This window comes from Ciconia boyciana, chromosome 1 (genome assembly GCF_034638445.1).
Source record: "Ciconia boyciana chromosome 1, ASM3463844v1, whole genome shotgun sequence".
NCBI lineage: Eukaryota > Metazoa > Chordata > Aves > Ciconiiformes > Ciconiidae > Ciconia > Ciconia boyciana.
In genome coordinates, this window is record NC_132934.1 from 218,689,976 (window position 1) to 218,705,908 (window position 15,933).

Below are 15,933 nucleotides of genomic sequence, written 5' to 3' on the forward strand. Positions count from 1 at the left end.
AAGCCCAGCAACTTCATCAGAAACAGGTAGTTCACTGTCAGAACCTGGTTTTATTCTGTTTTAACCTCGGCCTTTGTCCTGCAGTTAAAGTCCTCGTTGCTGTTAAAATGTACATGTTATTTGTACACAGTTGGCATATTTCTGGTTTGTGACAATTGTTTCACAAGCAGGATTTACTCTGTTCCAAATAACAGAAGCCACAACATGACAGACGCCTGCATGTCATTTTACCCACACATTTTACACATGCAAGTCAACAGTCCTTCAGTAACCTCCACTGCTTTTTAAAACATTTGGATGAAGCCACGGTGGTTCAGCTGAGACCCAAAACGACCGTAAGTCTTTTACCACCCCAGTGCTCCGCTGGCGAGCTGAGAACACGAAAGCACAACGATTTAAAGCATTATCAGGAAAAAAAGTGTAGCAACATCTAGATTTGTTTTAAACAGTCTGACAGTAAACACCAAGGAAACCAGGCATACACAAACCCCCTTTGTGACCAGCTGAAGGTTTTCCCGTTTGCATAGTGAAGAGCTAATTCTAGAGCTGATGCTTCGCGGTGTTTTACAGACACGGGGAAGAGAAAGGTTTGTGTCAGATGCGTGTGACACGGGGGGGATCATCCCAGCTTCCGCGCTGTAGTTCAAACCAGCGGCACGTCCCAGTTCCACCCAGCTGCCGCCCACGGGGACGTGCCACGGGTCTCCATCACGGTGCCACGCGAGACCATTGCATCCAACCGTCGTTAGTTTTCGTCTAACGGGTGAGAGTGGCCGGGTTTTCGTCAAACGCTTCCCCCCACGCATGGGACAAGCTCCTTGCCAACCTTTCGCCGGACAACTGGGAGATGGCACAGGGGTGTTGGAGGGTCCAGGCGGAGCCCTGGGGTCTGTCCTCGGAGCATTGCTAAAGGCTTGTTTTTAAAATCAGTGATAGTCTTTAAGGCTTCAACCTCCCCCTTTGCTTTCATCGAGAAAATACAAAGAAGCGCTTGTTCAAGCTACACTTCGTGACTACTGTGCACTGCATGTACAATAGCATTTGAAGAAAAATACTGACGATATAGAACAACATTATACAATCATCTGGCATGATCCCTTCTTTTGGCACTTTTCCTTCATTTATCTGATCTCACTGACTCCAAACACGGACCTTTCCGTACGGCTTTTCCCGGGCAGAGAGCTCCGGAGAGTCAGAAAGCAACTTTCCAGAGTCGGTGGCATCTTTGGCAGACACGGTCCTTCTGTCGTCAAACCAACCCCAGCCCCTCCAGCGCTACCGGCAGTGCAATCTCTTGACCTGTTTTTTTTTCTCACAAGAGAAGACAGCTTCACATTTTGGGAGGATGCTCGCATGCCTGCGCTGTCCCACAGCCAGCAAGGACTGCCTTCATCCCGGAGAGAAGGTGGCTGCAGAAAGGAGGAGGGTTAGAAATGACTTTCATAGAAGTGTAAATAAATACTTGGTTTCATCTTAGAGCCTCTGCAGATCTTGTGCTGCATCCACTGTTCAGCAAGAGGTATTTTACTTCTCAGCTGGCATTACTTGTGGCAAAGGTAGCATCACACCTGACCTTTAAAGGGTAGAGGCTGGGAATTCCTGCTCTTTTAAGTGTAATTATATACAATTATTTTTTTTGTGCAAGCTTACACAAACTTACAGAGTGTTAAATTAATAAAACATTCATCCTAGCTTCACATCGCCTCAAGTCTCGAACCCGACACCGCCTCGGGTGGATCGCAGCCGAGGGCAGTCGCGCTCTCGCTAGCTCAGGAAGAAGGCGAGAGGATCCAGGGGAGCCGGCTGGAAAACACCCCGTGTTTTCCCCAGTCCTTAAGCAACTAGATGGAGAAGCGAACGTAGAAATGCAGCTGGCAGCTTCATCAGACTACAAACCTGTGGGCACACAGTGAGAAAAGATCGAGCCCACCCTGATGCTTTACCGAAAGCTGCTGCGACCACAACCCTTCCACGACATGATTGCGATGCCACGTCCAAAGGTCTCCTTCAATGCAGATGCAATGGACCGGGCGTGACGCTTAGGGGGCCGAGCAGCGCTGCCGGGACGTGGGCTCTCTGTTTTGGGGAGAGCCGGCTGCCCAGTGAAGGCAGGTTTGGGAAGCCGGGGGCGCGAGGGGTCCCATTAAGCTTTTTTTGGCTGGGGACAAGCTCCAGCTCAGGCATTGCCTCCTTCACTTCCGCCCAGCTCGGATTTAGAAAGAGGAAATTAACACACAAAAAACTAAATATTTATGTAATCTTTTAAAAAGAAGATATTTAAGACACTGGCCTGGTGCGTTGGACTGTGAAATCTATTTTAAGACGGAAAGAAAGGATACATTCAGCGTGTAAATCTAGTTTTTTGTGGTGTAGGCTTGCTCAGAGAGCGCCCGCCAGCCCAAGCCTGGATGAAACCCACACAAGCGCCGCGAGAAAGAAGGAAACCGTTTAGGGAAGTTTGATCCGGGCTCAAGAGATTAACCGTGGGGAAGGGGCCGGGAGAAGGGGGCCTGTAAAAATAATTATAAACCTAGATGCACTTGAGAAGTGCATGCTTTAGCTCAAAATGTTGGCAAAAAATGCTATGCATTCTGAGTAAAAGCTGTGGGTTTCCCTCCTGAACTTATTTCACTGCAAAGGGCAGATCCAGGCCATCGCTACTTCTCGCTGCGCTGCTCTTGTAGGTCCGGTCAAGGCTCTAATTACTTAACTTCCTTTCAATTCACAGCTGGGTACAGGAGCAGGATTCGGTTTGGGTCCAAAGCGCCTGCTTCAATCAGCACCTCATGAGGCTGCGGCGCGTGAGAGGGCACGGAAAGCCATCGCCCATGAGCCGCAGCGGGTAGGCAGAGCAGGCCAGGTCTAGCCGGCCCTAGGTACGACTTTAAACATCCAGTAGTTTGTGTGTTAAGGAGATACAGAGATAGATATATATATATTACGGAATCATTGCTATAAGATTTCTCAAAACAAAAGTGTCAATCTGTTGAAATATAGTATTTAAAATATATAAATTTTATCCATTAAAATATAAGATTTCTTTTTTTTAAAAAAAATCCAGTTCAATTAGGAAAAATGCGCCAGGGTCCTTGCAGTTACACAAGCATGCCGGGAGAGAAAAAGAAAACCAGTTCCGGTTTGTTTTTTTTTAACCATTCAAGATGGAGGGAGAAATGTAACCATTTTTTAGATAGAGGAAATCGGGCAACAACTGTTCTCTTAGATCAGATCCATCTGTTTAAATGCACTGGCTGTCCTCCCTTCACGCCATGGGTCACGGTAAGGTTGCCCCAGCACTGTGCTTCAGTGACATCCTGAAAATACCACTCGTCATCCGGCACACGGGTCAGCAAGAGCGTTAACGCCGCAGCCTCCACCCTGGACGAAGGTCCCTGCGGGCACCGAGGGTCCCCAGTGAATACTCTGCAAGGCAGCTTTCAAGTATCAAGTTGAGCCGATGGTTTTTTGAGCCCAATTATTGGAAATAATCAACGAAATTCTTGTGCTGTTAATGGATGATGGGGAAGAGCGTTACAAACACGAAGAGCCCGGAGGGTGGGCTGCTGCTGAAGGCCTCATCTGGGCAGACAACACGTGCTCCACCAAGCCCAGGCTCCGAGCTAGCTCTGGTCCAGGCTGCCGTGCCCGACTTCATGCCTTTAAGTGGAAATTTTTAGTGCATCGCTCACCTGAGCTTTCTTAGTGGTTTGAACCTGAAGACAGCTAGCTCGGAGCAGGGGCAGGGCAGGCTTGCATCGCCCCGAGCACCCACATCCGTGTGCCCGCGGGCCGGGAGGGCTGGGCTCCTGTCCCAACTCTACCGCCAACCCATCGGGTGTCTGGGAGAGAACGGCGATGCGTCAGATACCTCGGGATGCCTCCTCGGGCCGCTCTTGGACATGTAACGACAGGCCTTAGGTGTGCTGAGAGATCTCTTAACTGAGCAAGAACCTGCAGGGTACGTGTCAGCAGGGAGAACGTCCTTCCCGAAATCACCCAGCCAGCTTTTCCCTTTCTAGATTTCTATGTTAGTGGGAAGAACATGAAACCCTCTTGCCTTGGAAGAGGCAGGGACCGGGAGAAAAGCTGCATTTGCTCCCTGGGTCACAGTGCCCAGAGCACAGCTCCCAGCTGCTCTACCCGAGCTCTCTGCCGTGTCACTAACATGAGGCTTTTCAGTAAAATCCTTATTTTATGTCTTTCTTCACTACATTTGGCTTTCTACTTAAAGAAAGTAACCTATGATCTGTACTACTGGTGCAGACAGTGAGATACATTCATTTATAAGTACTACGGGTGGATCTGTTTGGTACTTCCTAGCAGAAATACCGATCAGCCTCCCTCCCCAACAACCCGCAAGTCAGGTCATTCCAACACGCTGACACCGGTAACAGTCTGACCACCACAGCCAGCTGCAGCCTAAGGAAGAAAACAGGGCAGGCAGAGAGGAGAAGACTGTTTCTAGGACAGAAAAAGCCTACTTTCCATGAGCAGAGCTCCGATTTCTCGCGGCATATTGAGGCGGTAAGGCAAGGAACGGACGAGGTCCTTATCCCATACCCCACGTGCTGCTCACACAACCCTCCCAGCTGGGGAACCCAAATGTCACTGAATGCATGTAGAGACGTTGCAGGGTATTCACGGGGACGACGGACACTTCTTTCAGACCAATGGACCAGAAAGCTGGAGGATTTTTTTCTCTCTCTTTTTTTTTTCGTTAATCTGAAAGGACTCTGGCTTCTCTCTGAACTGGACCTACAAATGTCTTACCACCAAAATGAAAAAACAATTGTTGTGGGTGGAAGTATGACAAAAAATAGTTTTCCTATAAGATAATCTGATAAACCTCATCGTCCTCTAGAAAGGCAACATCGTCCACCAGTGCTACTTAGCACCCAGAGTGCTCTTCGACCGCAGCAGATACCGATCGACTCTGACTTTCCGCCTATCCACTGTCCTGTTCTCGCTGTCGAAAATCCGCTGCAGATGCAGGGCCAACCTCCTGTCCTCCTCCTCTTGCTGGAGCTTCTGCTCCATCTCCCGTACCAAGCGATCCTCTGGAGGCAAGCCCACCTCCCCTGCCGCGTGCCTCAGTCTTTTGACGGAGCCGTTGTGCTCCAAGTGCTTCGTTTTGCAGCGTCTCTTCCGGCCCCGTCTCAGCGACGGGGGCTGTTCCCCGATGATGTTCTCAACGGAATTGCAGGTGCTGTTCTGCACGTTGATCAATTCGCTGTTGTTCAGGTATTTCAACTGCTTTTTTCCCGATGTCTTGACAGGGACTCCTAGTGTGCTGTTGTCAGGCAGCGATGCACTGACGCCCATGAGTCTTCTGCTCATCATTTTCGGGCCAAGACTAAGACAGGATTTGTCCATGAACGCGTTCACTTTTAGGTCAGGGACTTCGGACACTCGTGTGTTTAGGGAGGTTACATTTGATCTCGCATCTGGTTCAGCAGCGCTGTCATCTGTTGTTAATGCCTGTGAATCTCTGTTCTTCTCACTCCCTCTTCCCAGCTTCGTTTCACTGATGGAAGGAAAGAAATCCAGCTCGGGGCGAGGATCTCCCGTTGTGTCCGGTGGAAGGTGATCATCCTGCACTTGTGGCTGCTCTTTAGTGCAACTGCTGGAGTTGGTGATGTCAGGAACTATAACGTCTTCCACGGGCTCCGAAGCCAAGGACGTAAGGGTTGCTTTACAGAGAGTCTTTTTGATCTGGCGCTCCTGAAATATCTGCTCCCATTTTTTTAGTATTCTAGGACTGGCCTCATAGGTGGTTGGCTTCTGCAGGCTCCGGTTCAGGTTTCTCGGGGTGGACTTGATAATGAGAGGGCTCAGGACTCTGCCGTCAGGAAGCCTCTTTGGAGGAGTACATGGGGAGCAGACAATAGGCTTAAAGTGGTTGAGCTCTTCCGAGATGCTGTCATTGCTCTCGGGGCTGATGGATCGCTCTGGCTTGTGCAGGGCCGAGAGGGACGAAACAGGGTTGAGAACCAGGCGTTTCTCTGCTGTCAGGTCTGGAGCGGAGAGGCAGCGGTTGTTTTGGGTGGACGACAAAACTCCAACCAGCGGTGTTGACGTGCTGCTGACGGGTGGCACCTGCAAGGCAAGGCACCACAGCTCAAAAAGTTTGTCATTGAGAAGAATACGGACAAGCACGCGAGAGGAGAACAGGAGAAAAGGAGAACGTGTGGCTACCATGCTCAGCTCCTACAGCAGACCAGCTGGAGAGCTCTCTGGAACAGCCGTGGCAGCCTCTGCTGGTCACGGCATGTTTCATGGCCAATATATAACATAAGCAGAGGACACCGGAGTCCAGCACGATCTGGGTCTCAAATTTATTTCAGTGTAAGAGCTGTTCTTGCCACAAGTGGCAACCACTCCGATGGCAAAATGCTTGAAGCAAGGCAAGACAAGGAGAAGCCAAGAAGCACCGCAGTACCATGGCTGAAGGAAGCCACGCTCTTCAAGGGAAATGATCTCCAAAGGATCTTTTGCTCCCTACCAAGCTGCAGGAGAGAAAGAATAAATACTTGGCCCAGGTTTAACACACAGCGCTGCAAAACGTCATGAGAAAAGGTGTGTACGTGCCTGAGGCAGACTGCTGGAACAACCTTGATGAGTGGTCCCAGCACACTGGACACGGCCTGAGACAGCCTCTAGCAGAGCTTAAGAGCAGCATTTCTTGTCATCTCCAAGACCATCCCCTAATGCTGTTACATTTGGAATGTGCCAGAATCCAGCCACAAATCAGAAATAAAAGCTGCACATACACAATTGCAAATGATATTCTTCTTCTCTAAGATGAAATTATTTTATCCAGCAACTGGTTTGAGACAGCGATAGCCTTTCCCTGCTTAGCCCGAAAGAGAGTTGTTTCTACTAGCTTATTTTAGGGTCAAAACAAATCTGTGGAATACCCTGGTAGTGCAAGTCTTAATTGGCCAGGTCCATAAACCATTTACTTAAAAAAACAAGTCTAGAGGAGGCAGGTCAGTCCAGCCTTGCTTTGAGCTCAGTCCAGCTCCTATCAGCTTAGATGGGAACTGGACCAGGTTTTTAGATACAGGCTCTCTGACCATGGTCCGTGCCCATAACCTCAGAGATGTCAAGCTAGGCGACCACTGGGGTCAACTTAGTGTGCCCAATGGGGATTTTACCATTTTCCAAGCAATATGCACCGACCAAACTGACCTTCCAACAGATTGCAGAGGCTTTTGTTCCTTATGGGATCTCTGGAATTGAACCCTCCCCTTCTCCATCTGGGATGAAACTGAGCCCAAGAAGGAGGGGTGTCAGCAGAAGGAGGTGGAACGTCCTAGCAAGCGGTCCCGGTGGAGCAGCGCTGGAGCTGTTCCAGGCTGAGAACTTACAGCTCTCATGATTGAAGCTGCTGCTGCCAGCCACCAGGATCCCACGGGCCAGAGAGGCACATCGGAAAGGAGGCAGAGTACGGCCTCAGAGACAGAGATTAGTACAAGAGCGAGCGTGCAAAATTTGCATCTGCTGGCAGGGCCAAACGGAGGGGTCAGGGGTGCTGCCAGGCACGGCGCAAGGAAAGGCGTTTGTAAAGGTCATCTCCAATGAGTGGAAGGCACCCAGCGATTACTGCTGGAAAAGCCTGAAAAACCTCCGGCTTGGATTTTCAGCGGTGCTTCGTGATCACTGCTCATTTTGAACTGAACTGAAAAGTCAGGCCTGTTACACAGGTAATACGGTTAATTCACTTGGTCCGCTTGATGTGAGGGGAAGCAAGATCAGGCCAGCTCTTCCCCTAGCGTGGAAGTGCAAAAGAAAGTATCCTAACATCAGGAGAGCAATGAGTTTTGCTCTGTTTAAGCAGCTTTGGAAAGAAGGAGAGAGAAAGGGGGAGGAAGAGAGGATTTTTTTCTAAACTTCTAAAAGATTTTTCTTTAATCGGCTGGGGATTCAGCCTTGAAAAGAAAATTAATTACAAAACAAAAGCATGATGAGTACCCTTCCAACTTCCAATTATCCTCCCATGCTAACAAACAACTCTGTAAGCTGTCTACTTTTCTGCTCAGTAATTTCTAACCTAGCAGGTTTTTATTGTGAGCTGCAAGGAAGCGATTGGCCCCATGGCGATAACACAGCACCAGCAGCGCCACAAACACAGTATTTGATATCTCCAGATTACTGGCGCTGTGTAACCTCAGATAAGAACATTTACACATAGAAACCCTATGTTTCCAGACGCAGCCGGTACCTTTGTTTTGTTGGCTGGGGCTGATCTCTGCCTGCTCTTTGATCTCTCCTGAATGGTGTCGTTGCAGCTCCGACTCCTTTCCACCTTGGCGGTTAGGTTCCTGAAAAGCGGATGTGTGAAAAGAGGAGATTGTTCATGACCTTAGGAACAACCAGCCCAACAACCCTGGCAGCAGCTACCTGTGGGGGAGGCATCAGCCTTGGCAGCGCCCGGCTGTACGAGATGCCTCCTACGCCTGTGGGATAAAGGGATCCAGGAATCTTGGATCTGCCGCAGAGCCCTGGTCTGTGTTCAAGGGCTCCGCACTAAACACCCTGACACCTCCACCTACGGCCTATAACTAATTGAGGTCAGAGCTAATGATGATGCTATGGAAACCTCGGTGCTTCTCATGTGAAAACACACTTAGTTGCTCTGCTGCTTCCACTGCATCATGCAATGGCTTTCACTGATAAGCTGTTTGGGGCTGATGTTATCTCTTAATGTCTGTGCTGGAGAAGGATCCAGCGCTCTTGAGTTCATCACACAGAATTTTGTACTTTAATGACTTCTGTCATTTAAATCTACAGGCAATGATTTTTCTGCTTCATGGGATCGACACTAACTTCGTTAACCCCCAGGGTTTTATAACAGGTAGAAGGTAATCAGGCAGATGCTATATGCTACCAATTAGTCTGTTCTAAAATTCCAGAAAAATTATTACTTATTTTGGATTGGAACAACCATTTTAATTGAATTTAAAGCATCTCAGGTAGAACAACAGTCAAAAGAATGTGAGATTTACATCTCTAACGAACATTAATCAGCTTGAGTCAAGTCTCAGCATCTTACCCTGAAAGGAAAGCAAAGGAGTAGGCACTGGTCTTGGAAACAAAAGCCGACCGATGTGTTTGCTTGCCCTGGAATGGTTCTTCATTCTCTGAATCCGAGAGACGTTCAGGAAACTGAAGTCAATCAAGGAAGAGTTAGCTGACATGTACAACAAAAAGAATCACTTGGAAAATAAAGCTCTTTCTTGCAAAGATATTAAAGATTCCAAAAGCCCCCGTTCTGATTACACCTAGAGGACGTAAACTGAGAATGCAACCTGCCAGCAGATACACTTGCTCGTGTGGCTCTCTTCACTGGAGCTGTAACAGCTCAGAGGCTGGCCCCCAAAACGTAAATAATGCAAAAATAAGCACGCAGCTCCTACGTATAGCTGTCAGTCATTGCAGAAAGTTAATTTATTGATCAAGGAAACGTGAGAAAATCCTACAAGAAAGGTACTACGGGACGTTATTCAGTGCCCACATATCAGCCTATCAGTCTTTAAATCTTAAGAGCATTTCCTGCGGAGTCTCACAACTGAAATGAGAAATAGGCGAAACTCAGCAAGAAGCATCTGTACAGTATCGTACTCCTACACTGCAGAAGATTCAGGGAGATATGTTCATGGAAATGCATATATGCCCGAAGACCAAGGATACACAAAGCAGAGTGGTTATGTCTACAGATTTAACTGATACGTTTGGAAGAGCTGCACCTTCAGTCATGAGTAAAGTGGGTAAAAGGGGGGACAGAAACCTCTAGAAGAACATCTGTAGTCATAACAAACCTTAGAAGATGGCTCTCATTAACGTGGATCTTTATAATCTGTATTTATAGTTGATATATTAGTTGATTGACTTCTTTATAGCCCCTGACAGCTCATAGCCTTCAAGGGCTATAACAAAGTCAATCAACTAATCCTGGAAAGCTCCCTGTGTCAAAGGATGAAAGCTCCCAGTTTCATTGGGCAGGAACAGGAGATACTCAACTAGTCAAGGTCTTAAAAAAACCTAGTTCTTATTCCAGGACTGAGTCTTAGCAGCATTTCACCTACCAGTCAGTGTCTATGATGTGGACAGGAGAGAAGCATGAGCTTACTTACACACTCTTGGTTCACTTTAAGCACTAAAGATTCATCTTTTTTCTGCTGTTCTTCCATTTTTCTTTTTCCTACGTCCATGTCATCTAGAATGAACTTGTGAATCAGATCCTCAGAAGCTTTTTCTTCTTGTAGTTTTTCTTCCCTCAGCTGAAAATAATGACAAAAGAGACAGAGTATTTGAAATGTCTTAAGTCCTACACTTGGTGGCCAACAAGTGATTTTCCAAGAGTCTGGCCACATAATTTAACTTTGTGTCTTCATTTCTCTACTCTAGAGTAGAGCCACTGCCTCCCTCACTAGCAATAATGTGAAGATTGATTTGTTTCTACAACGCTTTCACGTGCACTCTACACAAAAACCATGGATATTTTCTTTTTTGCAAAACAGCAAAGGCACTGTTAGGTCCAGGGTTTGACAAAGACTTCTCTGCCACACCATTTTCTAAAATAGAGAGACAAAAGCTTTTGTCTACTTGTAGATAATCATACTACAAATAAAAATGTGCAAAACAGTAGTTTCATGCAAGCTATGACATTTCAATTGTAGTCTTCAAACGGACTCCAACACAGTATACACAATTTGGCAGACACATAGACAGCATCGCCTAAATTAAAATGGATTAGATACAGCAATTCTCATGTTGAAACCTACACGCTATATGAAATCTATTGTTTCACTGACGCGTTGGGATGGAGAAGATCCAGAGAAATTACCTAGCCCTCCGATGGCCAACTGGAGGCCCAAAGCTTGAATTCAGTTTATCAGCTGAAGTGCAAATGCGGATGAGAAGTGCAAGTGAATGCCAGGATCGAGGACACAAGGTACATGGATCCACGGGATCCTGCCTGCTGGACATCGAACAGCCGCTGCCTGTGCACCATGCTGGACAGACTTGCTTTTACCTCCTGGCTTCCTACTCTGCCCCACGTAGTTAACCCCTTAGTGAAATCCCCTTGCTTTTTTAATACTTTCCTGCAATTTAAGAAGTCTGATCCAAAGAAGGCACCAAGCACTTTCAGCCTTTTTGGTATCACCTCCTATGAGGAACACTTCCCCTATACTTCCTTTTGTTTGTCTCCAATTCCAATGCGTTCTTAGATGTTTTCTTGCTACTTTTTACCACCCCGGCTGGTGGCAATTCAAAAAGGCTACGATGCAACGTTATTTTATCCACGTGCTGCACTACTGCATTTCACAAACCTGAAAGCTGCACAAGAAATCCTACAGAACTGCCAGGGCAGCCCCAAGCTATGTCTTGCTGCGCTTCCCATCCTTTTTCTGCGCTGAAGGCTTTTTTACTGTGCCTTCTAAAGTGTCCCTCTTCCATTAACTTCCATATACTCCTTTATCTTCCCTACCCATTCTTGAGCTTGTGGAAGTCCAGTAATAAGGAAAGTGGGTAACAAGAAAAGTGGATTTCAGGGAAGTGCAAACACTTTCCTTCCTTCCCTCCCTCCCAAAAGCAAAATCCATCACTTAGTGATCCCTTTTAACCAACCAAGGTCAATGTTCAGTGTCCACAAGCTCCTCCTGGCCAGGCTCTCCCTGCAGAGACTTCTTTCTTCCTGAACCAAAGGATTATCCCCAGCACAGTCCACGACCCCCATGGGCCGCCTGTCCTGCTGCATTATTTTGCCTCCCCTTACCTAAGGAATCAAACTCCCCATTTCTGCCAGGACCTCTTTTCTCCAGACCTGCTACTCAAAACCAACAAACCCCCTTTTCTCCTCCTTTCCACCACCTTTTCCTGATGAACAGGCTCTGCAGTACGTACTTGAGATAGCCCCATCCGATCGTCCCTGCCCAGGATAACATCACCCAGCTCCCTTCTCACTCATCACCCAGCCATTCACCCAGCTTGTCTCTCACCTCTTCCTCAACTTCAGACTTACACACAGGCCATGAATAGTCTACCTATTTATGTATATATATACCAGATTCTTCCTCCAACCAATCTCCGTGCATAAGTTATCCTCGTCTGGGACAACAAGCCTGACCTTTCATTGACAGGTCTCCATCACGCTGATGAATCACAGCTATGGCTAAGGACTAAGAAATCAAATACTTCTGTTTATTCCTCACATTTGAGTGTAGGCGTCTCAGATGCTTAAGAAGCTGCCCTGTTACATTCCCTCCTACCTCCTCACACCGCTGCAGTTTCCCCCTCACCTCCCGGGAGAGCAGTGCTGCGGGACCTGGTGCCCTCAAGGCATCCACGGGCAGCTCGAGCACTGATCCTACAGCACTGCACATAAAGGCAGTGGGCGACGTTGCAACAACTCCTCACCCTTCCAAAAATATTTAGTATTTTTCTTCCCTGCTGCGGGGGTGGGGGGGAAGCATGGACATGCGGATGACAAAGAAAACAGAGTTCACGATGCATTACATGAAAAGCACATCATGATTTTCAGACTGGGAAGGACCCGAATCCTCCTGAATCCAAACCCCCAGAGACGAGGAAGAGAGAGAGAGAGAGAGGAGGAGGAGAGAAGGTAGAAACCAGGAACCCCCCCACCCTGTTTGGCTGATTATGGGTGTTTAGCAAATGTTTTCAAACGCTGGTTTGACTTCTCGTTTAGAGCTGTTTTAAGATGTATCTTTAAATTCCTGATCTATTAATAATCTCAAGCAATGACTACAACACAGTGTCTGACTAATATACACTATGGCCACATGATGCAGACATGATGAATAGTCTGCTGTACGTTTCATGAACATTTTTCTGCACTGTAAGGAGCCTTTTTTAAGTATCTGAAAAACAAGCTCACATCAAGATTTATCATAAAGATGACTCTTTCTGGGCAGCTGAAATACTACCCAACACTTGTGTCCCTTCCGTATTTCTCACATGGAAGAAAGCTATATGGAAATCTTCACTTTTTTGTCTAACTTATAAAATTATACTCAGTTCCCAAATCTAAAGCCACAGGCATATGTAACAACACACAGGAATATTTAAGGATTTTAGGCCAACCCATGGCACAGTGCAAGCACAAGCTCTGCTGACAGTGAACAGTGAAAAAAGCAACAACAGGATCCTAATCCTAATTAACAGGATACAAAAAAGAATTTAGGTCCAGAATTCAGGTTGCAAACAAAAGCAAACTCTAATGATAAAATTTGTACTAATTTTTTAAAAAAATCATTTTCAGTAGCCTAATGTAAATTATCTCCCAGAGAATTTACTTACAAACGTGGCAATACTGTGCTGGGACATGAGGACTAGAAACTGAAACAAGCTGGTGTGAAACATCTACCTGAGGAGAAGTATCTTACGTTATCTGAGTAGCATCTTTGAAATACTGGATGCAGGACCGTCAGCTGCTATTAGCGGTACGGTTATCAGAAAACGCATTTTAACCTGCCTGTAGCCCTTTCGGATATCCCGTTTGAAACTGCAGGAAAAAAATACTGTACAAGCAACGGCTAATTTTTTTCTCAAGAACTGCTCGAGAAACGAGAATTTCAGGAATATCATTCTTGATACTAACATTCATTTCCAGAAGTTTGGTAAACTCACGTTTGATATCTTCTCTTCACTCCATAAACCGTCCGGGTTTGCTTGCTCACTCCCCGAGCCTGCTCCGTCTACCCATGCCGCTGGAAAGCTGCATGTCAGCACATGCCTCAGGTAGGAGTTTCCCTCCTGATTGCGTGTGATTACAAGCAATAGACTGCTTGTGATAGAGAGACAGTTTAACAGGATGAGTTAGGTTTTTAGTACACAGAAACGATATCCTCCTTTGGAAAAATATAAAATACAAGAGCACCAAGTGCGCTGTGTAAAAGAGGAAAAAAAAAAATCTCGCTATCCTGCACAGACAGCAAACGTTTCATCTCGTTCTGAAAGTCAGTTGAGAAAATTACATTACAAGATTATCCACTTCAAATAAAAATTCTTCAGTACGTAATTATGGTAACTACTTTTGTTTTCAACTGCAAAAGGCGGGGAAGCAGGTCAAGAGCTAGGATATATAAAACAACTCACATCTGGGAGATGTAAAAGCTTTTGAACACTCCTCTCCCTTCCTCAGGAGGAAAGCCAGGTTATCCCCATTTCACGGGCAGGGAAGCTGAGATGAAATCTCTTGCCTCGAGACACAGAGGGAAGCCCAGTTATACACAAGGTTCGGTTCCCAAACCCGAGTTCTCGTCTCCTCCTGCCTAATTCTGAAGTTCAGAGACACCAAGAAACTCACTAAGTGGCAACAGTCACAAATTTGCCTGGAATAAGGAAAAAGCGCAAGTGCAGCATCAGTTGCCATTTTGTCAGCTAAATTACATTGCCCTTTCCTCTTAGATGATGATTCAGAGAATCTCCCCCACACACCAGCTCTTTCAGACGAGGTTCATAAAAAATGAGTTTAAGTCGGCAGGGGAAAGAAACCTATCTCCCATCTGCCAGCAAGCAAAAAGGGGAAGGCAGCAGGCTGAACAGGAACGAGACAAAAACATGCCCAAAATGCCAGAAACATGTTAAAGTATTTCCTTTTGACTGGTGGGGAAGTGACTGCACGTGGTATCTTTTTGCTGAAGTCAAGCAGTAGATGCAAAAACCTCTTCAGCTGCAGTCTGACTAAGCTTTAAATGTGTTTACTTGAATTTTATATGTAATATTTAAAGTCGGTAACGGAGTAATCGGGATTAGCAAGCGGTGATAAAGGACCCACTTCGTCCTGAATGGATGCAATGCTCCTATAAAAGTTTTCCGGACCATGGGAGAGAAGATGGTTTAATCCTTCCAGAAGATGCAGATATGCATCAGTCTGGAGGCACCTGGAAGAACCGCAGAGCTAAGATCCAGCCTCAGTGAACTCAGGCAGTTCCTGCTCCCCTGGACACCCGGGAAATTCTGGCCTTGAAGCTGGACTGAAGACATCAAGCAACAAGTCTGGCAGGATCAATGATGAGTTAGCTCCAATATCGCCATGGAACGTCTCCCACTCACTATTACGGAGTGATTTATAAAACCCTAGGAAGGTTTACAGTTAATACCTACATGAAAAGCTTTATTTCTTCTTTAAGCCAAAGATACCCTGAGTATACTCATCCTGAAGGTTACAGTGAAAAAAAATTAAATTGCCAAATACAGTAATGCACATTTAAGCTAATTAATAAACTACATTTTTATATGAGTAAGATTTCTGTGCACTTAAGTCTTATGCTGCTGCCTAAACCAACTGCTTCTCAACAAAGCGTCTCACCATTGCTAAAAACGCCGCAAGTCACGAGACTTCACGCACAAAGCATGCTTGCCTGCCTAGCAAAAGTCACCTGGACCGGAGAAGAGTTCGCCTTTCTTAAGATCACTTAACGAAGGTCACAGTCAGCCAAAGTTATCCTAATAACCTCTAGTGACATGCCCATCAGTGTCACTGCTAATTCCACACATGGAGAAGCAGGGGAGAAGACCCTTCCCCATTTTTAATTGTCTCCTCACATATCTGCATTTCCCAGATGAGTTATTTACCTTAAATACCATCTAAGCAGTATTTCCCATTTCCCTACTTAGCATCACTCAGTGGACAAGGCTATTTTTCTAACTAAACATCAGCTTCCCAGCCATTTCTATGAGATCTTCAAGTGAAAACCCAAAGAAAATTCTTCAGCGATGAATAAACCCCTGTTCCTTTTCCCCAGCAGGTAAACTAATCAGCGAGAGGTTGGACCCATCTCAAAGCCAAACACCATCACAGAGATCAAGGCCTCGGGAGAGCGATTAAATCTATTGACAGAGACACCAGCAGCGGGGCAGAGTCCACGTTTCGGCAGGACGGTGTGCAGGGCCAGGCAGAGG

At 46.5% G+C, this 15,933-nt stretch overlaps 1 protein-coding gene across 3 annotated transcripts in view; it reads right to left on the reverse strand.

Annotated features, from left to right (window-relative positions):
• Positions 1-36: 36 nt before the first annotated feature.
• RNF169 (ring finger protein 169) overlaps positions 37-15,933 on the reverse strand; it is a 29,540-nt gene continuing 13,643 nt past the window's right edge. For 2 of the 3 annotated variants that reach the window (XM_072850988.1, XM_072850989.1), the window contains exons 3-6: positions 10,137-10,283; positions 9,056-9,168; positions 8,225-8,324; positions 37-6,096 (exon numbers count right to left, since the gene is read on the reverse strand). In XM_072850988.1, coding sequence (XP_072707089.1) covers positions 4,885-6,096; positions 8,225-8,324; positions 9,056-9,168; positions 10,137-10,283 — 1,572 coding nt within the window. In that variant the 3' untranslated portion in view covers positions 37-4,884. The remainder of the gene's footprint in view (positions 6,097-8,224; positions 8,325-9,055; positions 9,169-10,136; positions 10,284-15,933) is intronic. The other variant, XR_012040518.1, reaches the window with a different exon arrangement.